Here is a 25,483-nt window from a genome sequence, read left to right on the forward strand (position 1 = left end):
AAATAGGAAATTCCATGTTTTCCTATAGCAGTCTTTACTATCAATTATTACATTTCCATGTTGTAATAGAGTACCTGTCAGATGAAATTTGTTATTCTCTTGACATTATTCTGCTCATTATAAATCCTCCCTTTACTGAGTCATTCTTTTATGCTTTTGCAAGTAATGGCCTCTGTAACAGCAAAGCTCTAAATATTTGTTATTTTTAACTTTTAACCACTATGAGAACCACTGGATACTATCCATTATGACTTAAGTTACATGATAAAATAGATTCTCAAGTATTAATGCAAAGCCCCTGCTTACATGCATGTTCTTACTCATTTGCACTTGTTCTGCCTTTTTCTAAAGTTAACAAGGATATTTTGAAGATTTTTTTTCACTAGAACTGAGGCATGCTTGAGAGAGTGTGTTAAACTAGAACTTTGTATCTTTCAACAGTATATTTTTGAAAAGTTTACATCACTACAATTTACATCAGTACAGTTTACATTCCTATAATGCATCTTGCTGCTCAGTTTCATTTCAGCTGAAATGCATTCACTTGACTTTTGTTTGCAAATACTTCTTTTAGCATGAAATAGATCAAGCAAATGTATTCCATTGCCTATAAATCACAGTTTACTTTTTTCATACTGTTACAACTGAACAAAATACCCTTTATGAATAATTAAGCTGTGGAGCTTTGTTTAAACACATAATGTGGATTATGACATATGGCCCTAGTATTTTTTAGAATAACTTCTGGCTTTAAAGATTCAAAGCTTTCAACCCTGCATGCTTGCCAGCTAAGTGATTTAGCCTCTGCAATGAGTGAGGTTGTTTCAAACCTATGTCTAATAATATGCTGTGTTTTATCCTATATGCTGTTCTTGTACTATATTCAAATTTGAGAACTACCCTCAAACCTAAGAATTCTTATCATCGCTGCTACAAATGTTAGTTCTGTTGTCTGCAGACTTGCTGTATCTTTAGTTTGATTGCAGATAATGAGAGTGTTTAGTTTTTAATTTAAATATTAGCAGAAGTAACATCTTAGTTGCTTAGTTGCTATGCTTACCATTTTAGTAGCATGTTTCCAAATAAAAGCTGCAGGGTGGTAATTTGTTTACCAGGTGTGCAGCATAACTTTTCAGCAAGGATTTTGGCCAAGGTGCTGCAGGCCTGGGATTTTAAGGATCCTCTTACTGCAAAATAGAGAGTAATTTTGAATGGTGCAGAGGCAGACAGTGTTAACAATCTTTACTTCCGTGTTGGTACAGTCCATGTCCCTGTCTAGACAAAGATGATCTGCTGATACTTCACAAACTCAGAATAGCTCTTCAAACCAAAGCACTGTGCTATTTCTAAACAGTATCTGTTCTAATCAACACCAAACAGCCCCTTATTTTGTGCTGTCATGCCATAATTTTGTGCAAATGTCACAGAAGACGAATTTTACTACTGACTGCTAAAGGCAATGACTGCTCTTATTCAGAGTTTATGTTGAGGATGCTGGAATACCCTGTAGCAATACCTGTTTTTTTTTCCCAATCATTTTGAAGTATTTTAAGTTCTCATTTAATGAATGGCTTTCTGAGAATTTTTCCTCTGCCCTGATACTGTGGTGACTTTTTTTTCTCTGCTGCATGCTGGAGAAGACTTAATATTGTGGTGCAAGTTGTGCATACATTCATCTGAACGCACTTTCTATACAGACTATAGTTAAGTCATGTAAGAAGTTGCTTTCTGTACTGAAACGTGTTTTCATCAGATGGGTTAGGAATCTCTTTTCGAAGGTACTGAGCAACTGAAGCTTTTAGTGATGTTAACAAAAATCTTGAGTGCTTTGATAATTGGGATTCACTGATATGTTTAAAGTTCGCAAAGTGAGTCATTGTTTCTGATACTTTTCTCCAGCACAAAATTGTCCATTTTAAAACAGTTCTGTGACCGTATTAACAGCCATAGAAGCCCTAATTAGATGTCATAACTCAGAAAAGAGTGATGTTAGTATAGCAAAATGCAGTTGTCTTTCATGCTCTAAATGTTCAATTTCATTCCTTGCAAACTGCAGAGTAAAGTAGGAGTTAGCTTTTGACGTAATGTCTTTATATTTTAAGTATTTGGACCCTTTCCTTCTTTTGCTTTTCAGATGATGGCTGTCTTTAATAATCCTTTTCAAATCCAAACATCAATAGTTTCCGCCTAGAAAAGAGTTGTCTGTATGTAGAAGGACCTCTTAATAGTCATTGGCTGAATATTATTAAGTGGTTGGACCATCCCGAAGATCAGTGGCCTGAAATTCAACTGTGTTAATGCCTTATTCCTTAGAGGAAGACATTAAAATATATTTTACCACCACTCCTGCACAGTTGCATCAAATAACTCTGCAAGTCAGTCATGGGATGCATGCACCACTTCAAGCGCATCTTCCTTGTTGTGTGGAATCGTTTTGATAGGCATGTTGCTGTGTGCAAGACATCGGTGTCAGTCAATGTCCCATTCTGTGCAGAAGCTCAGGAATGGCAGTTTGGTATTTCTTTTCTAGGCTGTTTTGTGCATTGCCAGCTGCATTTTGTTCCCTCTCTTGCTCTGAAAATGTTACTCTGATTTAGAGACTTACGATTGGATTTTTTTGTTTGTTTGTTTTTGAAGCTCTAAGTATTTCGCTGGATAGTTCTTTTCATTTTCTATAATTGCTTTAGCTTTTTGATATATTAATATAGTATTCAACAGAACAGCACATTGAAATCTATAGTTCCCTTGTCTTAGAAAGCTGATTATCATCCACATTGAGTGGTATTTATTTCCCCAAGAGCCTATTAGCTGTGTGCTTATTTAAACTTGTTAGGACTGCTCCATAGGGATATTCTGCATTTCAGGTCTTTTTCTCTCACTAAGGTATGCTTTTGAGGCATGAATGAAAGTCTTTTTGGAGCCTGTAATCAGTCAGACAATTGCTGTTAAATGTCTTGAAGCGGTTCCTCAAGAATTGTCAGTGGAAGCTTGAACAATTCTTTTTTTACTCATAGGAGGGGAAAGTTGAGCAAGAGAGGAGGAGAAAGAAAATTGTGGTTAAAGTCAGTCTAATTTAAACTGTTTTAAAAGACTAACTTGTATTTTAGAACTGAATTTTCCCTTTTTTTTGGGGGGGTATGATGCAGTTGGACTCCATATTTAGTAAAATGTACTATAATTCTGTTTTATGGCATATTGTGTTTTTTATCTTTGCAGCATTCATTGGTATCTTACTGGCATGTGACACTAATGTCCTTTTAAAACTAGTGGTGAAGCTATGAGATGCTCATGTGTCTAGGCTGTCAACATTATTTCTGTTCTGTAAAATCAAGGTAGTTGCTTTAAAAACTTTCACAATATATTGTTAGCATTTGCCATATTTAAAGTCTTTTTTTTAGAGGACCAGGCCTGACTGGTTAATGCTGATGACTGCAATATTTGTCCCTCATTTAGGCTCCTCAAAACTGTGAGCGCTCCTAGGTTCTTAGTTAGTTTTGACACCACTATGCTAAGGTGATGTCGTGATATCTTTAATGCCACATTTAATATTCTTAGCTAGCACTTACCTGTATATGTGTGCACAGTTCTGTTACACTCCCATTTTGCAGAACATCAGTGGTATCTGTAGGTTTTTAAGGTGTCAATGTGTATCCAGTTGGAAAGATGAACTATTTCCTTCTGTACTTAACATACTGCAAAAAATGCATCTTGTTTTAGGAGCTAAATTCAGCTCTAGTGGAACGGGATCGAGCAATTTGTGAGAGGAATGAGTTGCTGGAAAAGTACTGTCATGAGGTGAAGGACAAAGCTGAGGCACAGAAGGAACTTGATCAAGCTTGCAAGGATATCGAGACCGTGAAGGAAGAAAGAGATGTTGCCAGGAAAGAGAGAACAGAAGCTATCATCCAGAGAGACCATCTTCTAAGGGAATATTACCAAGCCCGCCAGGTATTGCAAGTTTCATAAATGACTTTTCATCCCTAGCTTCAGGGGGTCAATTATTTTCAAGAGGCTTGTTAAAGGTCAGGGTGCATAGGGTTTCCCCCCGCCCCCCGGGGTCACTCTAGAATACTTGTATATAAATATAAAGAAATATTGAGAAATAGTGACCAGATTTCTTCTTAGAAACAAATTCAGTCATGTTTCATATTAAGTTTCTGTCTGTGAAAATAAATGGCAAATAAAATATCATAATGCAGCAGGTGACTAGGCAGTTCATTGCCTTCTGCTGGTAGGCTTTTTGCTCTCTGTGTGTGCTGTTCACGCCTGTGACCTGCGTGGGATGTTAGTTACTTCTAACTCTCCCCAGAGGAAATTACTTGAAGTGTGATTATAAATTTTTCTAATCCGTGCATGTTTTCAGTATAAACATGCTATTCTGATTTATGGTAATCTCTACATAAGTAGTAACATTCTTACCATTGTGCAGACTTATTGGTGCTCATTTTGCATGAGATATTAAACCTATCAATCCATATACAACTACATAATGATTACATGTATGTTAATATGATATAGTATCACTACTTGTATGCTTATGAAATAACTTGGAATATAAATTCGTTTGTTACGGAATTAGCTATTTCAGTATTTTCTCACAAAATATTCATTCTCTTTTTATTAATAATCTCTTTACCAACACAAAAACATTATTTTCCTTACTTGTGCCAATTTGCTAATCCTGAATGAGTATCTGGGGAAGCAATTAAACTGCATTTTCAGTTGTATTGGGCAGAAGTATTTTATTGTGTTTGACTTTTCATGGCCAAATCACTGGCATCTTGGAAACTTCCGCTTTTCTCAAGGGACCCGAATGAGCTTGGGTAAACTCTTATGTGACTTAACAGTGGACCTGTTCAGATGCTCACCTTCCATAAATTCCAAATCAAAATAGATGCATCAAATTTAAATATCTGTTGATTTGAGGGCTTTGTTTGTTTTCCTCCATTGAACTGAAAGAGGAGAGACATGGTCCTTGGAAATGAAATCACAAATCAAAAGGCCAGACATGACTTTTTGTAGCCTTTGTTTGGCCTTATTTGTTACAATTTTTGTTTTTGAATGTTGAGGTCAGAATGTAAACCTGGGGTTTATGGGCCAGTGCTCTCACATTTTGAATGTTAATGGGTCCTGTTTAGGGATAAGTGCCTTTTAAGAGTATTAATCCTGACAGTACAGACTCTCTTTATTGATAAACATGCATTCAGATCTTAAAAACACATCTTCAAAGCTCATCTTTACTCAAATTTGAAGTCTAGTCATATATTTGAGATTGGTTTATATAATTGAGGCTAACCACACAATTGTTTGCAAGATCTTTGTGGTGGGCTGTACCACTGTAGTTGGCTTGTGCTCCTTGTAATGCAAGCTTGAAGTATTCTCTGTGTATCTGTGTTGTTTTCATTGCTTTTGTTCAAAACAGAATGTCAATGGAGCAAGTTAATTTAAGAAGAAACATAATTCTTATCTAAATTCAGAAATGTTTAAACAAAAGTTTTTTGGAATTACATGGCTCTGCTTTGGAAATTAGGGACTTGTGAGAATCACAAGTCTATTTTGTAAACCTGTACGTCTGTCTGTCCCAGGGTAAATAACAGACATTAATGCAGAAAATCTGTACTATAACTGCTCATAATAGTATCTTACTTTTAAATATGCTTAAATGTGTTTTTATTGTTTTTTTGTCTGCTAAGCAGAACAGGATATAAGCATGGAGTGTGATCTCTAAAACACAGAATGTACGCTGATGTTATTTTGAAATGAGGATTCTTGTTTGTGTAGGTCATGCTCCCACAACATTGTGTGCCCTTTGAATAAAATATATTACAGCAGATTTTGTGTGTGTGTGTGGGGAGGGGTTGTTTGTTTTTTACCCAAAGTTGCCATTTAGATGAGTTTTTTTGAGCAAGTGGAAATTTTCATGAAAAACCTGAGAATTTGGTACTTCAGGTAACAAACATATCGTAAAGGCTAATGTGCATACTTACCTAAAAATTGTGCCTAAAATAGTTACCTATATGTTTTTTAACTCCTAGATACAAGATTCTGCCACCCTAGACATAGAAAGAGCAAACAAAGAAATTGAAATGCTTCGGAAACAATATGAGGCTATGTCACAAGAACTAAAGGAAGCTGTCCAGGAAGCAGAAGTAGCCAAGTGTAGGAGAGATTGGGCCTTTCAAGAGCGGGATAAGATTGTTGCAGAAAGAGAAAGTATACGGTAAACAAATGTTAGATGATACATGAGTGTTCTTTGTAATACCTTGTGTGCAGTTAATGTAATTGTAGAATTTGATGGATTTTTGTTAGCATTTTTTTCAACTTGTTGGGACTTCTGAATTAGTTAAATCACATGGTAATTTTTTTTTTTCTTTTTAATGTTGAGGGCACTTTCCAAGACATTTTGCTTCGTTTGTGCTTTCGTCCCCATAATGTGTCTCTGGTAAAAACTCCTTAAGAGTCTGCCAGCACTGCTACAGAAGAACAACAACTTACGCCTTCTAGGCGTGATGTACCTAGTTCTGATATAGCCATAGTCCTGCAAATAATTCTTACCTGTGTGGACCTTTGTATAAAGTATCCAACATATTTGCTGTTAGACACATGGAAGGTACAAAGGGAGAATACATAATCAGGTTTTTTTCTGCTAGCCTAAAGAGTGTAAGTAAAAATAAAGTTTTGGAAATGGATGAAGAAGAAAGTTTGTTACCTTGACAAACTCTCCTTAAGACCTAGCATAAGTATTATTTTCCTTTGTCATCCTTATGAGTAAAAGTAGACACAATGCAACAATTTTACAGCAGTGTCCAGAGATGGCTTAATTTGTTAGTGTAACACATTAGGTGCTCTTACATTCTTAGGTGGAAGCTGATCTTAGAAGGTAGAATTACTATTTCCCGAGTTAAAACTTAAAAAAAAAAAAAAAAAAAATCACTGAGTCTTTGTGATGCATACATGATTTTTTTTGAGATATCTTTTGAAACTGCTTTCCACTGCATCAAGGAGTACAGCGTGGTAAAATTGGTTTGTTACTTAGATACAGTTTTAAGTAATTTTTTCTAAACAACTTTTGCTTTTAAAGGACTTTGTGTGACAACTTAAGGAGGGAGAGAGACCGGGCTGTGAGTGACTTGGCTGAAGCTCTTCGCAATCTGGATGATATGAGAAAGCAGAAGAACGATGCTGTGCGTGAACTGAAGGAGCTGAAGTACGTTACAGAAATGATCCAACTGCATGGAATTGTTAAGAAATCGTCCAAAACTTTACTCTGTTAGCTGTGTCCATGAGTGAACCATGTGTCATTATAGCTATGGGCAGCAGGCATTCAGGACCTTGTGTATGGGAACACCGCTTTATTTATTTATTTATTTATTTATTTATTTTTAGTTATTGCTCAAGTTATCGTACTGTGAAGATGCACTGATGCAATACAGGATTGCATCAGTGGCTGAAGTCAGATGAATAGCAACTTAGTTCATCTCAACTGTATTCTCACTGGTTTAGGAACATAAAGCAAATGTGCATCACATGTGATCTTTATGGGTTGTGGAAGAGATTTTCCTTTCAGTATTTATCATGCCCCACTTCTCCTGAGCATACTGATGCAGCTCATCTAAGGGTAAAATTAGATGTGTTTTGTGACAGGCATTTTAGGAACCTAGTTGTGCACTTTAACCATGTAAAAGTAATGCAAAAAATGTAAGAAAAAGTTAGCACAATATTTAGAAAACAAAAAAGACTATTTGAGAGCAGCCCAAGAATATTGGGAAGATGGAAGAATAGGGCAAATTTTTGTCACAGCCTGGGTTTTTGAGTTGGAAAATAAAATATAAGGATCTCCCAGTGATAACATTATACATCATTTTATTTAAACATATATAATATATAAAATACATTTATATATATAATAAAAATAACATATAATGTTATATACAACAGATATATCATTATACATAATTTTATTTAAAAGGGTTAGTCTGTGTCTATAAAGAGCTGTTTTCTTTCCCTAGAGAGAAGATGGAGAATCAATTGGAAAAGGAGGCCAGATTTCGTCAGTTAATGGCCCATAGTTCCCATGACTCGGCCATAGATACGGATTCTCTGGAGTGGGAAACAGAAGTGGTAGAATTTGAAAAAGACAGAGTAAGTCAAAGATACTAACTCTCGTCTTATATATTGGATTGCCTGATAGTTAATTATAATACCCCTAATACTATATATGATAAAAATAATGCTGTTTAATCTGTGTATTCTTAATTTTCTATTTCTGTTGTGCTAGGAACCACAAACATATTTGAAGTAAGTACCATATCATCTAGATGTATTTCAGAAAAACAAGTCGTTAGTACACAGGCTTTGTCCTTTTCTTCTTAATAAGTATAAATAAAAATAGTTTGTCTAAGTTTGCAAGTTACCTGAGTCCATGTACTATAAAAATGTTCTGATAAGTTAAATGTTAAGTGTTCTTAAAATTAAAGTAAGTGTTCTTAAAATGCAAGTGATTCATCACAGAAATGGCAGTGCTAAGGCAGCAGAAAGCTAAGACTGAATGGAAACACTGACATCGGAGCTTAGTTCTCTACTCTTACAAGCAAATCACTTACCTCTGCATAAAGTAGTCAAGTTTTTTCATACAGATATTTTTTCCTATTTTTGCTCAGATTTTGTGGTAAAAAATATTCAAGTATTTGAGGTATTTATTCATGACAAATCTATATTTATTTTTTACTGTCCTTCAGCGTTACCAACATTCTTTCAGCTTTAGCCTCTCCTTTCATCTTCCTTGCTTGTTTGTAGAGAGCAGTTCAGTCCCTTTTCTGTTTTTCCATGATACGTTCTTTTGTTCAGCTTTCCAGATAATGTCGATATCCCTTCATTATCATAGTATAACCTTTCTCCATTTGATTTTATTTTTCTTCGTTCTAGTTTAGGAATTTGTATTTCCCTACTTTGAATGCAAGCCTTGTATGCTTTTCTACTTGAAAATTTTGGCTGATGTGTCACATTGCTAATAGTCCTTTTTGGCCATGTAGAACACACAGGTGGTCTTCCAGATCCTCTTTCATTTACAACAGGTTCTACACATATGACAATTACTTGCTGACTTCTGAATGACCAAGTTTGCAATTTAATGCTCTCAAATTACATTCCTTTTATTACTGCAATACTTGAAGTCATCCATTTCCTTTTTCTGCTCTTCTGCTCTGTGTTCTGACAGTTCAATCAAACAGAATCATTAACACTTTGCAATTTTTTATTCTAAGCTCATTATTGAATAGACTGTGTTAAATAGATACTAATACTGATCCATCAGGAATACTGCCTGTAAGTTCTTTCCAGGATTACAATTCCCCTTTCACTAAGCTTTTTCATTTCTTTTCACCAGCTCCTTCGTCATTTTACATTTCGTGTGTTGCTATTTTCTCCATTTTAACTGATAACCAATAACTTCACATTTCCCTTATTTGGAAAAGTAGTTATTTCTAGCATATGCTGTACCTTAAGTAAACATATTGCGTCCTGATGAATTTTCCATTCATGTGTGCTTATTTGGTTATTTTTTACTTCAAAATTTGTTCTAAATGTTTGCAATACTGAGATCAAGTGCATAAACTTTAAGTCAATTGAATATACTTTTCCTGAGTATAAAGGTTACACTTGCTGTTATCAAACTATACTGATAATACTGTGCTGTCTCTGATAGACCTACAGAGAAATCCTTGCTGACATACTAGCATTTGAATTCCAGGATGGAGACTGAGTCCACTAAATTTAAATCCTTTTATTTTTGCTTCAGCCTCAGCTGTCTGCTTATGCTCATGTTCTACGTAATCACTCAGCTCAAAACTGAGTGAAGTAACACTCACTTAGCTTTGAGGCTATGCAGAGATATTTTGATCTCTATGCCATCTTTTATTATGGCAGACCCACCCTTTTCCCTATCCGCTTTTTACTTATATAGAACACTTTGAAAAATCATGTGGTATTGATTTGAGTATATTTTTGGAAGGTTTAGATCAATTCAGTTTCTGGTAAATATTCATATTTTCACATGTTTGTCCTCCTGCTTTTATCAGTCTTGTTTTGCACTGCTTCAAGAGTTTTTGCTATTCTGATTTTAAGGGGATTATTTATCAAATCATGTCTAGAACCTTTTTTTTTTTTTACAAGTCTGATTTTTGCTATTGTTTTAGGATGCAAGCTCCCTGTGTGTTTTGCCTGTTAGATTTTAAGTTCTGAGTACCTCCCTTCAATATCCTGAGACTGTTGGTCAATTGATCTCAAGTAGAGCTCTCTTTATGAGCGTGTACTATTTAAAATTGAAAATAACAATAATATATAAATTTGTGGTCACTTGGTCACAGTTTAGTTTCTTTAACCAGATTCTCTACAGTGACCTTCCCTTTTACCAAAACGAAGACTAAATTAGCATTTCCCAGTTTGGTTCAATGACTGATTTGTTAAAGGTGTTTATCCCTATTTTTGTCCAGGATTATCTGGTTTGTGCCAGTGTTGGTAGCATATCATTTCAAATCTATATTTAGTGTTTAGACCCCCATAATTTAGAGCTTTTGTTCCTGTTTGTTTCTGATCTCTAGCCATATCAAAGCTGAATTCTTTCTGAATGCATCACCAAGACACAATGCTGTTTTCTTACCTTTAAAGTTACTTGTTTTTTTTTCCCCGAGCAATGCCTGTTCTTTAGGACATGTCTGAGGTATTGTAGTTCTCTCGTTACGCTGTAGCATCCAATATCATGATTTAAAACAGGTTATGCATGTTGTCTTAACTCTCTCTCCCATTTCTGTTCTGTGAAGTTCTCCTTATGCATTATTTCAGCCTAAATCTGTGAGGAAAAAAATTGTTTTAATACAGCAGAGCACCTAATATCTAATGGAATTGGGACTTTACAAAATACAAGAACTTACGTAGAACAGATACCACGTAAATACAAGGGCATAGTACAAGCATGCAGTAATGCCTCTTGTTAACAGACAGAGGCACGATCGCTGCCATTGCAGTTTAATCACTTAATAATATTTGTTAGGATGATATGGATTTGAAAGCACTTGGTTTTGATGTGGCAGAAGGTGTGAATGAACCATACCTCCCTGGAGACTGCGGGATCTTTGTTACCAAAGTAGACAAAGGAAGTATTGCTGATGGTCGGCTAAGGTAGGGTGTTACTCTGGAAGGTACTTGTCTTTTACTTGATCCTAGTAAACTAAATATGAACATATAAAAAGTTTTCAGTGTTTCCGTTTTTGAAGTTCTTTTTTATTACTGGCTACCTGTAGCTTTTTAATGTTGGTTGGGAAATTGCGCTGAGAAGACTAGTATCTAAAAGTGTTACAGAAACTCATCAGGGTTTGAAATGGTTCTTCCGTCTTTTGTTTCCTCTCTTTCTTACTCCGTTTATCCTCCCTTCAAACTTTTCTGTTTTCATTTTGGGGAAGATGCAAGGGTGACCTATTTTGGGGAGGAGAAAGGGAGAGTAGTGTGTGGGATAATTTGAAACTGGTTCCCGTTCTCGGTGTCAATAGGAGGTTTTTAACCACTCTATTCTGTCAAAATAGTCACTTTTAAATAAGGAGAGTAGTGATCAGTCAGTTGAGTAGGATATACTTTTACTAGTGAAGTGCAGACTCGGAGTCCTGATTTTTCACTTAGCTATTTCATGCTTCTTCAGGAGTGGAGAACTCCAGATAATTTAGGATTAGCATATTGAGATATCAGCAGTGTTGCATCCCTTTTTATGAATATTACGTGTTTTCTGTGCCCAGCCAAGTATGCTTATAACACTGACCTCTTTGTGTTTATCTGCCAGAGTGAATGATTGGTTGCTGAAGATAAATGATGTGGATCTTACTAATAAGGATAAAAAGCAAGTTATAAAAGCTGTGCTAAATGGAGGAGGAGTTATTAACATGGTGGTTCGAAGAAGGAAGTCCTTAGGTGGGCGAGTGATAACACCTCTTCACATCAATGTTTCTGGACAGAAAGGTAATGGATGTACAGGCTGGATGGTAAATGTTACGTGTTTGTCCAGCCAAAAATGGCATGGACGTAAAGGTACATGTTCTGAGTTTGTTTAAATCCCACTTAAATTGTTACTACCTCCTAAAAAGGGATTTTCATTAGTTACTTTTAGCAGACTAAAAATGGTTATATTGATGATGGATTTATTCCATAAGTATAGTATTTTTTCCCCATAATTGCCTCTAGTTAGCCACTTCTCTGGAGTGTTGTTGGGAGTCTAAAACCCCTTAGTCAGTCCAAGTCTGTATGTTTGTATTAAGTTTTAGGATATTTGAAAACTTCTGTTTTTCTGCATTGCTTTTTTATTCCTTTAAAAGGGTTTTCAGACAGTAAGGAGCTCATTCACTTTGGTAGTTACATTTTTTTTTTCTCATGCAGGATGTCAGATGTGTGATTGTTTGAACAACTTATTTGAATTGCAGGAGTAAACTTGTGTTTATTTTATGGATTTCAGATAGTGGAGTCAGTCTAGAAAATGGAATATTTGTTGCTGCTGTTGTACCTGGAAGCCCAGCTGCCAAAGAGGGTTCCCTTACTGTGGGAGATAGAATAATTGCTGTAAGTGTTAAGAATGCAATTCTTCTGTCATTTCTTTGCTATAAGTGCTATCAAACATATTACTCTTTAGGATTTCAAATTTCCAATTCATTTTTTTACTTTCACTATATCATTTTTTTTTTGTATACTCACTAGATAATTACTATAAATTAATATGTTTGTAGGCTGGGTGACTAATAAAACGTGCATGTTACCTGCCATGCTTAGTTCATATGGGAGTTTTTCACAGACACTGACTGAACTCTTCACATGTGGCTGATACATAATCATACTTGTCATCTTGTTATACTTCATAGGCAAGGTTGGTTCAAAAAAAACCCTCCCTCAGATGAATGAAAGGTTTCTTGTCTTTTAAAGACAATTATCATATGATCATCACAGGTGTCATCCTTCTGGGGAAGCTTTTTCCTGTATGCATTTGTAACCTTCAAGGATCTGACTTGTTCACTGCTGTGAAAGAGAAGATAATTACTGTGGATATATGAATGAATAAAGGCTAATGCAGTGAAACAAAAGTGTGGTTAAACTGTATTTCTAGTAAAAAAACAATTATAGAATTGTACTTTGTATTGTCACAAAACTGTAGTTAGCAGAGATGGGCTTGGGGTGGGGAGGGGGTAGTGGGACAGGGAAAGACCAACCAGATTTCACAGGTATATTGAAGCCTTGATCCAAATAGGGTGATAACTAGTGTTTTCTCTATCTTGGAGACACTACCTTAAGATGTTCCCCACCTGCTACCTTTGTTTTATGAATGTCCATTATGTTTTTTTTGTGTGTGTGTATAGATCAATGGCATTGCACTAGATAATAAGTCACTGACTGAATGCGAAGCTTTGCTACGAAACTGTAGGGATTCCCTTACCCTGTCATTGATGAAGGTGAGTAGGAGAAGCTAAGTTTGCTGGATTTTCCTCAAGTTATGCAGAACTATTATTTGCAAAGGAAAGAAAACATTAAAAATGAATCCATTATATGGGAAAGTCTCTGCTGAAAGCAAGACTTTTTCTGGATGCATTTCACTGGTCATGCACTTGATAGTTCTTTTCCAAAGTAAGGCTATTTGGCATCTGGTAGGAAATGAAATTTATTGATTGCTCTTACTTCTTTCCCATTTGTCTACTGGTTACATGAAACTACTCCTAGCTTTGTTGTTGGTTTCTGCTGCACAGCTCCAGCAGTTTTGTGCATGAAAAATTAATCTGTCCTCCTGACTACAGAAAGGTTTGCTATTAGTCAGGAGGGAGTTGCACAGAAAACTGAACTCTGCCTATCATGATAGATAAGTACAAGGTTCTCTTTTTCAGGCTCGTTGATACAAAAATACTACTCTGTTTTGCTTCTTGAGGTTAGAAACCCATTTTATTTGACCTGTCACACAGGCTTAGTGAGTAGTAATTCCAGCTTCACGGAACTTACCTTTCATCTTTTTAGTTTCTTAAAAATGTGTGAGGGAAAACAGGCAATGATGCGTGATTTATTAGCATCACTTAGCAGTGGTAGAAGTGGAATGCAGGTCCCTTTGCTGTCAGTTCTGTGCTTCTGCCACCATGTGGAGTTGTCCTTCTGGAACTGGTTTGAAATGTGGCAGAAAGTATTTCACAGCTTCGTTTTATCTGATGATCTGTGTCTTGAATCTACAAGATTTTTATTAAACCTTTCCCAACTGTATCTATATGTGTATATTCAGGGATGTGTAAATCAGGGAGGCTAAGAACATGCCTTGTACTAAACAGAAATCAGCCATAATAATAAGGTAATTGCATGTTTTTCTTTGCTTTAGGTTTTTCCTCAGAGTTCATCTTGGAGTGGCCAAAATATATTTGAAAACCTGAAGGAATCAGAAAAAATATCTAACTGTAGAGTTCACACATCAGAGGTACAAGCCCAAAATAAAAGAAACCTGAAGCTCAACAGCTCAACACAGACTGACATTTTCAATCCAGACATCATGGATAGCAAAAAGGACCGGAGCGATCAGGGCAGTGGTTCATTTTGTGATCACAAACCTTTCCCTAGTAAGACATTACGAGCAGACTCTCGCAGGAATACAGTCCACAGTTGCCACAGTAATTCAGAACACAGTCTCAACTCCTTCAATCCAGAGGCATACGGGGACCGAGGCTATGGAGTTGTTGACTTGGACAACAGGAGGCTGCCTTATGAACCTGTGGGAGCTGACTGTATGATGGTAGAGACCATATTTGACAAAGGACATGGAGCTAAGCATAGTGGTGGCACCTGGCCGAAAGTAATGGTTAATATCTCAACAGCAGAAACGGAGAAGTTCTCTGTGTACAAAAAGCCAAAGCAAAGGAAATCTATCTTTGACCCTGATACTTTCAAAAGACCACCAACTCCTCCCAAACTGGAGTACCTTTCTCCTAATCAGGTGACAGGCCATTCACCTCAGCCATCCAAAACTGAAGTGGCTTCAACTCCTCCAACTCCTCCTAAGAGAAGTGACTCTATCAAATTTAAGCATAAACAGCAGACAAGTTCTGCATCAGAGTCTACAGTAACAACTGGATCACCACCCACCAGCCCAGCCACTGCCCAAGCTCCAGTTTCCTTGGCACTTAAACAGGACTCTGCTACTCTCAAGGGGCGTAGTAGGAACACTGGACATTATTATCGGGAGGAAGGAATTGACTGCACTCATCTCTCTTCAAGGAAATCCTGTGAAGATGACATTGGCTTTCAAAGAGTTGAAGAGCCAGAGATAAAAAGACCAAGGCCAAAATCAGCTCCTGCTTTGAGGCATAAAATGACCCCTATGTCCATTCCAAATCCTGCACTCCAGGTATAAGTTTGATATATTGAAGCACAAAGCCAGAAACCTTAATGAGTATTTTCAGAAGTGACTTGTGGTTTTGGGTGCCCAGCTTTCTATCATAAAGGGAGAAGCTTAGCCCATTCTGAAAATCCAGGTCTCTTAAGAAGCTACCCCAGACTGGGCATCCAGCCAAGGTTGTCACTTTGCACTATCACTAAATACAAAAGCAATTCACAGAGTTACAGTACTGAACAGGTGGGGGTAGCCACCAAACAGAACAATAGGGTTCTGCTTAGTAGCCATATTTTGGATTTTTATGCTCCTTGATGAAAGTTCAGGGATCTTTTATGCATCTTTTTGACAGCCTTAAAAAAAAAAAAAAAAAAAGGCAGCTTCAGAAAAGCTGAAAATAGGGCTTTTTAAAAAATCAGATTGGTTGCCTACCTCCTCTTACAGATTAATGGGGAAAAGTACACTGTTCACCCTGATGTTTTTTGTAAGTCTTTGTGCCTAAATAGCTTTGTAAATCTAACCTGAAGTTCACAGGGTGGTAGGTACATTACACTGTAAATATGGACTGTTTATGAGAATATGATTTGAAAGTGTTGTTTGAAATGAGAATATGATTTGAAATACTCTGCTATGGCAGAATATGTGAATAAACAACCCCACTATGGAGACTGGATTATTTGTTGCTAGAATAGGTGGAGGAAACACTGTACAGGGTCTATGTAAACTAATCTGTTTAGCTGACTAGATAATATCAAATGGCATAATAAATAGTGTCGTTTCATGTCCACCATATCAGATTTGCTCACATGACAAACATAACTTTTTTCCAACTCAAATGTTAAGTTTCAAAAAGTGTTATTTTTGCTTGAATATAATCAGCCTTATAATAACTTCAGTGTCATGTTCTTTGTCCCCTGCACCTGATTATACCTGGATAACCCCACCCTGTTCACTGAATTTTAGAAGGAATACAGACAGCAAAGCTGAAGTGTAAATAATGCAAGATTTGGGGCCATGCTCTGCAAAATAAGAGAACAACTGGCAAATTTTTAATAATAATAGAGTGACTTTTTTAGTCACTTTCATTGTTTATTCCATGTTCCCTAATGCCTTGAGGAGAAAATAGTTATAGACTTTTTTAAACAGTTTGTAAAACATCCAGCAATTTTTAAAATGTGTCCAGCAAAATCTGCATTATCAATGACAGAAAAATAAGGGTTTAATTTTGGAATTGAAATCAGCACACTACTCCTCAGACTTTTTCAGAAGCAATATGGCTAAGAGGAAGGTCCCTTTCTGAGTAAGAATTGCACTGTAAGAAGCTAAGTAATTCAAATCCTGCTGTTGTCTTTTGACACATGTGTTGTCTTGGTTATCCTTGTGGTAATATTGGAAGAGTTTCCAGTTGTGAGAAGGACACGTGTAGGTGGGGCCCTAAATGTGTGATTCCTTAGCTAGAATATAGGGAATGTTTTTTGGCACTCACTAGTTGAGAGAATTGGAAAGCACTGATGAAGCCGTATTACTGTTGATTCTAAATACTGTCCAAGTGTTCTGCAGACATCATATAGGTGTGGATCCATGGTGCAGAAGAAAATCATATAATTTTGTTTTTTAAGGGTACTTGATATATTGATATATTTTGTTTTTAGGGTTATATGGGGAATAGGTTCTGTGGGTCTTTTTTTCATCCCCTAACTTCTCCCCAACCTTACAGAAAACAGGCAGAGCCTTGTAATTCTGAAGGTGCTCTTGACCAGAGAGTAAAAGAGGGTATTATGCCTTAAAAAAACAAACAAACAAAAAAACTCTGAAAGCTATATACTCTGAAATTTTTCGCTGGTTGAATAGACTTTGTGCAGTACCACTATGTTAGGTCATGTCTGAGAGTAGTGTCTAGTCTGCATGTGTTCATTAATGAAGTAGTCTTTATAATATTAAAAATGTGTACAGAATATGCTGTGTAGTTGAGCTTGTAGCCGTATCTGGTGGTATCATGGTTTTGTTTTTTTTATTTTTGTTCTTTTTTAATTGTGTAAATACATTATGGTATGAGTTGATAAATTTTAAGAGAATTTCATCCCTGGGTAGTAGATAGAAAAATTACCTATACAGCCATCAAGTCATGGTCCTTAGAGGATATCTTTGCGCTTTTTTTTTTGTCTTTGTGCTGTCAGTAACTCTTCATTTAATGAAATACTGCTATAATAAGAACTATAAGTACCTTTTCAGTAATTATTTTTAGCATATTACTTATTTTAATCTCATGCTTTGTGTTGTACATTTGAAATGTGTAAATTCTGCATGCTGAGTTCTGAACTTGTAGCTCTCTAGCGTCACTGTCAGTATCTGAGCTAGTCTCATGTTACCTAACTCAGCAGGGTCTGTTCATAATATACTGAACAAAACTTGTGATGGTTCCACAACCCAAATTACTCTATTGAAGAGATGTTGCTTCACATATATCTGAAAATACAGGCTTAGAGGAAAGCACTTTCTGGAATGTTAGGCAGGTCTTCTTCAGACAACAATTGCAATGCTAGGTGTTTTATTCTGAAGGAAAGCAGGTCAGGTAAGTTGAAAATTGGCCTAAAGGGGAGGGAGGGATAGAAATGAGTAGCATTGTTGCCAGGTAAAGCGAAGGCGTGACAAGCATTGTTATGTTAAGAGATGATCAGTACTCTGGAATAGATACTAGGAAGTTTGAAACTGGTTACTACCTTACGAGTTTGGGTTGTTTTTTCTCTCTGAATCTCCACCTGTCTATAATTTCTGGGGTTTTTTAGGTGCAGAAGTATACTCCAGCAAGTGAAGAGCATCTGTCTCCAGACCTACAGGAATGGGCCCCATATTCACCAAAGCGTTCCACCAGGCACAGTGATGGCTTTGTGCCTTCCTCCTTATATGCTGGAGGCATGTCAGCAGGTGTGTGATAGTGATTTGGATGACAGGACTTGGAGTGTCAGTGTGGTTCTCTTTGCTCAAGTCAGAAATATTTCTGATGTGAACTTTCTTCATTTCTGATATCCTGAATATCAACTATAAGAATTCCCCTCATTTATTTCTTCATCAAGTAAGTAAGTTGAGCTAGACTACTATATTCTGGACGTCTACCCTGGGATTGGATAAGATATTGTATTTACTTGCCAGGAATGTTCAAAGTAGTCTGTCCATATCAGGGATCGGTCACGCTATATCCGGAACAAAAATGATGCAAAAAATTTATTCCCGTGGTCTGTTGTCAAATATCCGTTCAGATTCTGGACTGTTGCTGTTCTGTAAGGAAATGAAACCTGTATAAGAACTATCAAGGAACCCAAGCTACTCCTGGCTGAAGGATTTGTGCATCATCAAAAACTTCCTTTGCTCAGAAACTGAATGTTTTTTGTGAGTGGTGAATGAAGTGGTGTAGCCTACGTATTAGGGAGACAAATAATACTTGCAATATTTCTGGAAGTGAACAGTAAGTGGAGGCATCCCAGGTTTTAGATGCTCTACTTCTGAAATACTTTCAGGGAAAGATCTGATGTTCAGAAAGTGCAACATAGTAGGTACTACCCACTGGAAATCAAATACCTTGAGTATCTTTAGTGCTTAAATTGGTTGTGATCTTAGTCCACGTAATTTAAAGACTGAATGCCAACATGCTTGAGTTACTAAGCTGTTGAAGAGGAGAATCACAAGTAGCTCACACAAATCAATGTATTCGGGTAAAACAGAAAGAAGTTAACATGTTCTCTTAGTTGATCAGAGTTGTCAGCAGTATTGAAGTTTGCGTCAACAGGTTTCGTGTTGGTACAGAGTAATGGTGTGTTTCAGGAGCTAATTAGGGTGTTGTATGCTAGTTACTTTGAACTGGTCAAGACGCATTTGATTAGACCTGGTCAACTTGTTGCCAAATAGATTGTTCGGTCTTTAGCATAGTTACCTTCAGCAGTTGCTTAGAGAACATGGTTTTCGAATGAAGACAATGTTGATTTTATGAATTTATCCTCACTTTTACAGAAAGACTCAAACTGCCACATGTTTTAGAAATTATGGAAGACTTCTTTTTTTACTGGAAACCATGAAGGGAGTAATGGCTCGTGTATCTGGAAGAAAGGACGGCTTCAAATCCCATTATCTCATTCAGTTTACAGAATACAAACACATGCTCAAGGCTAGCTCAGGTCAAAATGATTGGGCATTTCATTACACTTCAGCACCAATACAGCTTCTGCTCTTTTCATTTATTTATTTAGCACATGCTTTCTGTCTCTCATTTAGTGATAGTAGAAAAAGTGTTAGTTGTTGTTTCATCCTGAGAAGTGGCTGAAAATTTTATCTTTTTTTTTTTTTAGCTCTTGATTGCATAATAACCTAATCAAGCCATGCTAGTTAGACAGTATACTTGTATGTCTCAAAATGTGAACAAATTTTTGCTATTGTATTTAATTTATTTGAGAGGAAATTGGTCAGGCAGACTTTTGAGTACTGAAGGACGAATGTACTTAAATGAAAAGCTTGAGTAAATAGTTTTGTAAATAAACATGGTAATATAATTTAAAGCTATAGGATGTGCCAGAAGTGTGAGTCTTTGAGCCAACAGAAGAATAAGAATGGTTTTAGCTGCAGTCAGTTCAAAAAGCAAATAAAAGTTTGTGTTCCTGTCTTGACAGTTCAGAGAAATATAGAACTGTTGTTTCTGAATACAAATGTTTGATACTAGAAGGCAGAGAAAATCTTCTAGCTACCAGGGCATTTTAAACTATCTGATGATATATTGTGAACAACTTCATTTTTTTGTAATCCAGGTTATTCACTTTATTACTGAGTCATTACAGAATTATAGTCCATCTTTTAAATATGTATATACTACTTATTAGTGTCATTGAACACCATTTATGGTATTTGTCTGCTGCTAATTTATATTTATAGATAAATGTACATACATGCAAATATATTGTAATATATAATTATATAAAATTGTGTAAATGTATTTACATTTGTAGCTTACATTTATGCTAATAATATCACTTTTAAACAGGTACTGTACCAAGAAGCTTAGCACCATGCCCTGCAGTAACTGCTGTCATGAGAAATCCAGTCTATACTGCTTGGAGTCATAGAGTTCACACCAACAATTGCCCATCAGTTGCCAGCCAAATATGCCATCAGCATCTGCATCCCAGGTGTCTTGAAATTTATATCACCTTAGATTTTTGTTTATAAAGACGTTAAGGTGAAATTGCTTCTGCTAGCTTATCCAGTGCACAGTAAAACACTGCTGTGTGTGCATGCTGTTTTGACCCAGGGTTCTTAATACTGTTATTACACAGAGATGATGTGCCAGTTGCTTTCATGTCTTTCAGTAGTTGATTGGTTGGGTTTCCCTCCTATTTCACTGGCTAGTGTAGACAAAGAAATTTTTTAATAAACTAATTTTTAATTGGTTTTCTTTTCCTTGCCAAAACAAATGAAATCTTTCCCCCTTTTTAAAGCACTTTATTTTCCCTCTTCTGACTTCTCTTAATTCGTAAAATGGGAGGACGATTAGGGGGGAGGAAGGGGGGAATGGGTGCATTTGTTTTATTCAGTAACTCGATAACAATTTTTTTTTTTTTTTTTTTGCCAATTCACTATTTGCTGAGATACATTGCCTTGTGATAACTGTTGCCACCTCCTTTACTTTTGATGTAGTACCCAGCATCAAGGTCGCCTGAGTCTGGACCTAAGTCATAAACACTCCAACGAATACTCTGAAAATTCACGTACGCGAGCATCTCATGGCTCAAATTCATTACCATCCAGTGCAAGACTTGGTGAGTAGTTTTTCTGATTCTTTCATGACCCCTACCTGTTGGAGGCAAATAATAAATGGAAAATTCCATGTTTATGTACATACTAGCAAAGTCTAAAAGGCTTCCTGTGTTTCTTTGCTTCATTTTTTTCTGGCTTAATGACAAAAGGTTTTCTTTGGGAGTAGCCAAGTTTAATTCACTCTTCACAGTCTCTTTGAAATGCTGGGTGTGAGCAATGCAAAATTCTCCTTTCAATACCTGCTGTTGCTTGAAAGTACCATTGTAAAGATGGGAGTATTTCTGAGGTTCCTTGAGTTGGAGATAAGAAAAGGAGAGCACCCCTATGACAAAGAATATGGGGTGACTAATTGCCTAATGTGAATTGTGTTGTTGGAAGATAAAAGTTGCACTTATTTTTACTTGATTGACATGTAAGATTGTTTATGCCTATCCTAGAAATACCAAAACAAATGCATGCTTTGTAGCAATGAAATTTTAACATCGTAGAACTTCTTTCTTTTTAAACTATGTAATACTTCTGTGTGTGTGCATACGTTCTTGTGATCCATCAATGATTGGCAGTTATATCTGAATGCAGCATGGCAACCTTGTAACCACAACAAAATGGCATATTTTTGACATTTTCAAAACTTTTATATCTTGCTCAGCCAAGCAGAATGTAATCAGAATATTTTAACTCCCTTTCAGAAAATCCCATGGATGCTTAATAACTTCAGATATTAAGTTCTCACTCAGAGCTCGTATGAAGTTGCATTTGATTCAAAACAAACAAACAAACAAAAAAACCTCCTAAGTTGTTGATGCAAGAATAAATAATGCATATATATTCTGTATAGTGGTATTGTCCTGTGTTTGTACTGACTATTTATACAAGGTAATTCACTAGATATGTCATACACAATATTTACAAGGGCAATTATAAAGGCTTCAACATAAATGCAGAGACCATTTTAATGGTCACTGAAGTAGTAGAGTCTAAGTGTATTTTTTGTTCAATGTAGTTGCTCTTACATTTGCCAAATTGTTACATCATCTTGTTGTAAAATAGGTTCTTCAAGTAACTTGCAATACAGGACGGAACGAATTAAGATCCCTTTAACACCAAGATATCCAAGGTCCATCATGGGCTCTGACAGAGGTAAATCATTTCAAAATACATTTTATTTGTAATGCTTTTAATATTGCCAGTCCAAAGCCATTGTGTTTGATGAATCAAGCTGCACCAAAATCTTAAGAATGTGATAACTTTATGAAGGTTAAAAAATTTGCATTTTCCCACAGAAAGGTGAAGAAAAACTTTTTAATGAAAGCTGATTTTTCTGTTAGTTGATTCTAGGATATGGCACACCAGAAAAATTGCACAAAAAAGAGAGTAAGCCTTGCTGTGTGTTTTACAGTTCCAGTTTTCTTCTGGAATGATATCTTAAATGTTTAACGGTGGAATGGCCTGCATTTTTTTTTTTTTAGTTCTCTAACAGTATATTATTTTGCATATTATTGTATTATGGATTGTAAGTTATATTTTGAAATACAATGAAAATATTTTAGTACTTCACTGTAAAAGTAGAAGTGCTAGAGAGTTGTAGAATGCAGAATTTGATTACAGTAAGTGGCAGCTGTTCACTGCCACTATTTGAATGTTCTGTAACCTTAGGGGGTTATATGCAGCAGTTCTCTGAACTGGGCAAATGTAATTCCTATGACTGAATTTCACTTGTGATTAGTAACTTGAAATGTATTTTCTGTAGCTTTTTCAGAGGGAAGAAACAACTGAACATTTCTGTCAGGGAACTTGTTTGGCAGAGCACTCGGGGAGGGCACAACTGGGGAAGAGATGCAAACACAGTCAAGTCGAGCTTGTTTAAAATTGCCCTGCTTCCCTGTCTCTGTGTATGATTCATGCTGGGGTTTTGTTGGTGTTCTCAGATGTTTCATAAAGCATTCTGTACCCAAAGAGAAGGGCTGTACATAAATATTTTTTAAAATTGTATGAGTATATGAAATCTTTATTTTAATTCTTTACAGATTTTCATTATTTTTCCTTAACTTTGCATTGCTGGAGTTGTTTTCAGGCACACACATTGTGGTAACTTGTCTGTAACCTGCTGTCCTTGTGGAGAGTGGCAATATTTGTATGCACATTTACAGTGGATAGATTTCATATGTAGACATTAATGACAATAAACTTGCACTGTCTAAATTTAGTTAGCTAAGGTAGGAAGCTGGTCTCCCTAAGTTCCTTACACAGTGACAGAGTAGAAGGCCTCATTAGTGGTTCTTTTTGCATGTTGAATATATATGGTGTCTCTTTCATTATGTCTCTGTAGCTCCCCAAACTGTAAGAGCTGCATGATGCTAACAACTGACTCTACTTGTTGATTTTTTCCTAGGCTCCTTGTCACACTCTGAATGTAGCAGTCCCAGCTTGATAACTCCTCCACAGTCACCACTTAACTTGGAAACATCTTCCTTTGCCAGCAGCCAGTCTCAGAACTCCCTTTCCACATTACCTAGGATTTCTATTAGCCCAGTATCTATTGGAGAACGTAGAAAAGATAGGTAAGGTCCCCGCATTCTTTGATACAAATGTATCTGATGAAATCTTGTATAATTATTTATTGAACTGAAGGAATGTGAACAGTTGATTTCAGTGACAAAAATGTAGGAACAGAGATGTGTCTCAGATCCTGTTTCTCAATGATTTTTTTAAAACTTTTTTTTACAAAGTATGTAAGTGATCTTTGGATCTTTTTCCTTCAGAACGTATGAGCAGAGTCCTGAGTTTAGAAAACTAAGGAATTCATAAGGTTTTTTTTTTTTTTCCATTAAATTAATGGCCACACCAAATACAAGCAGTCTAAATTGGAATACTCCATTTCAGCTGAGTTACCTCAGATCCTTATTTATGTTAGGCTTGTTTTGTACTCTAGAAAACCACATAAAATGAAGATGTAGTAATTTCTGGTAGCCAATGATCAACTGCTTTAGTATTGTAGAGTGCCTGCTCCAACCAGTGTGCCTTGATTCAAATTAGCTAGATAATATGAAAAAAATGGGAGCATAACTGTGTAGGTGCATATGTATAGACCCAGTTTCACGACTGTGACTAATCCCTTTGGCTCTACTGGGACCACTGCTAGCAATGACATTAAGTACAGATGTAGATGTTTGCAGAATATGATACTTTTTTTTTTTAAGATAATTAGCTTGGTGTTTTAATGACTGACTTCCTGTATCTCATGATGCAAATTTTCAAGATAGTATTGCTTGTGTATCAATCTTGGGTATTTGATTTATCATTTATCATAATCTGACTAGACTAAATATGTGAAACAGTTGCATGAACTTGAGTTAGACACAGAATCTGAATCAAGCTTTTGTTTACTCTAATGCCATGTGCCATTCTAGCAGTGTAAAGGAACTATGATGTGTTGGAGTCTTTACGTTTATGTGGACTTCAAAACCCTTCTGTATTGCCTGATTTATGTAAAAGGATTTAGTGTTCTGAAGACCCAACCATAAAAATGTGAATGATGGAATGCAGAATATCCTTATTATTTTAAGTTTGCTTATTCATAAAATGTTATATGAAACTTTTGTCTTGTTTAAACAATTGGCAACAAAGTTATTGTAGTGACATTAAGTGTATATTGTGTACAAAGCACAGTGTTACTGTGAAAGGGAATGTAAAGACTTCTTTGTGGGCTTTCCTTCTTTTTACTTCAGTGTGACTTTTGTACTGCATGTACTCAAGTTATGTGTTCTCATATAAATGTACATCTAAAGTGTGAGTTCAAAGTTGGAATTTTTCCTCTTTTGTGTGACTAATGATGTGAAACATTCTACTAGAAAAGCTAGTTTTTTGACACACCTAAACGTGAGATATATTTGCTAATCTTTGGGAAATAACAGAATTTCCATTAACGATGCTCAGAAGATTGATATTCGGTGGGGTCCCAGCCCTTTCACTCTTGCTGGTCATATGTATGATCATTTAAAAAGAATGTGATTACAAGTTCAAAAAAAGGCACTTTACTGATCACTTTCCTAAATTAAATGTGTCTTAAGAAAATGTTTTAAGATATGCTTAATAGATGTTTATATAGCATTTTAAATGGTTATTTGGACTCTCTACTCTTTCTTTTCCTCACAAAATACAAGTAACTCACTTGGCCTTTCCCCAGATAATATAATACAGACAAAAAAATCAATGTTTCTGTTCTGTTGATTTTTAAGAAAAAAATTTAAATGAAAATAAAAAAAATCAGATAAATTAAAACTTTTTTCTAATCAGCAT

General features: G+C 36.0%; 1 protein-coding gene across 2 annotated transcripts in view; it reads left to right on the forward strand.

Annotated features, from left to right (window-relative positions):
* DLG5 (discs large MAGUK scaffold protein 5) overlaps positions 1–25,483 on the forward strand; it is a 123,689-nt gene that overhangs the window by 82,245 nt on the left and 15,961 nt on the right. For both annotated transcript variants that reach the window (XM_067299875.1, XM_013960255.2), the window contains exons 8-21: positions 3,718–3,948; positions 6,036–6,220; positions 7,082–7,207; positions 8,010–8,142; positions 11,048–11,175; positions 11,828–12,003; positions 12,494–12,597; positions 13,386–13,478; positions 14,381–15,400; positions 18,172–18,310; positions 20,412–20,556; positions 21,065–21,186; positions 22,235–22,324; positions 23,577–23,745. In XM_067299875.1, the coding sequence (XP_067155976.1) occupies positions 3,718–3,948; positions 6,036–6,220; positions 7,082–7,207; positions 8,010–8,142; positions 11,048–11,175; positions 11,828–12,003; positions 12,494–12,597; positions 13,386–13,478; positions 14,381–15,400; positions 18,172–18,310; positions 20,412–20,556; positions 21,065–21,186; positions 22,235–22,324; positions 23,577–23,745 (2,861 nt within the window). The remainder of the gene's footprint in view (positions 1–3,717; positions 3,949–6,035; positions 6,221–7,081; positions 7,208–8,009; positions 8,143–11,047; positions 11,176–11,827; positions 12,004–12,493; positions 12,598–13,385; positions 13,479–14,380; positions 15,401–18,171; positions 18,311–20,411; positions 20,557–21,064; positions 21,187–22,234; positions 22,325–23,576; positions 23,746–25,483) is intronic.

This window comes from Apteryx mantelli, chromosome 7, assembly GCF_036417845.1.
Source record: "Apteryx mantelli isolate bAptMan1 chromosome 7, bAptMan1.hap1, whole genome shotgun sequence".
Classification (NCBI taxonomy): Eukaryota; Metazoa; Chordata; class Aves; order Apterygiformes; family Apterygidae; genus Apteryx; species Apteryx mantelli.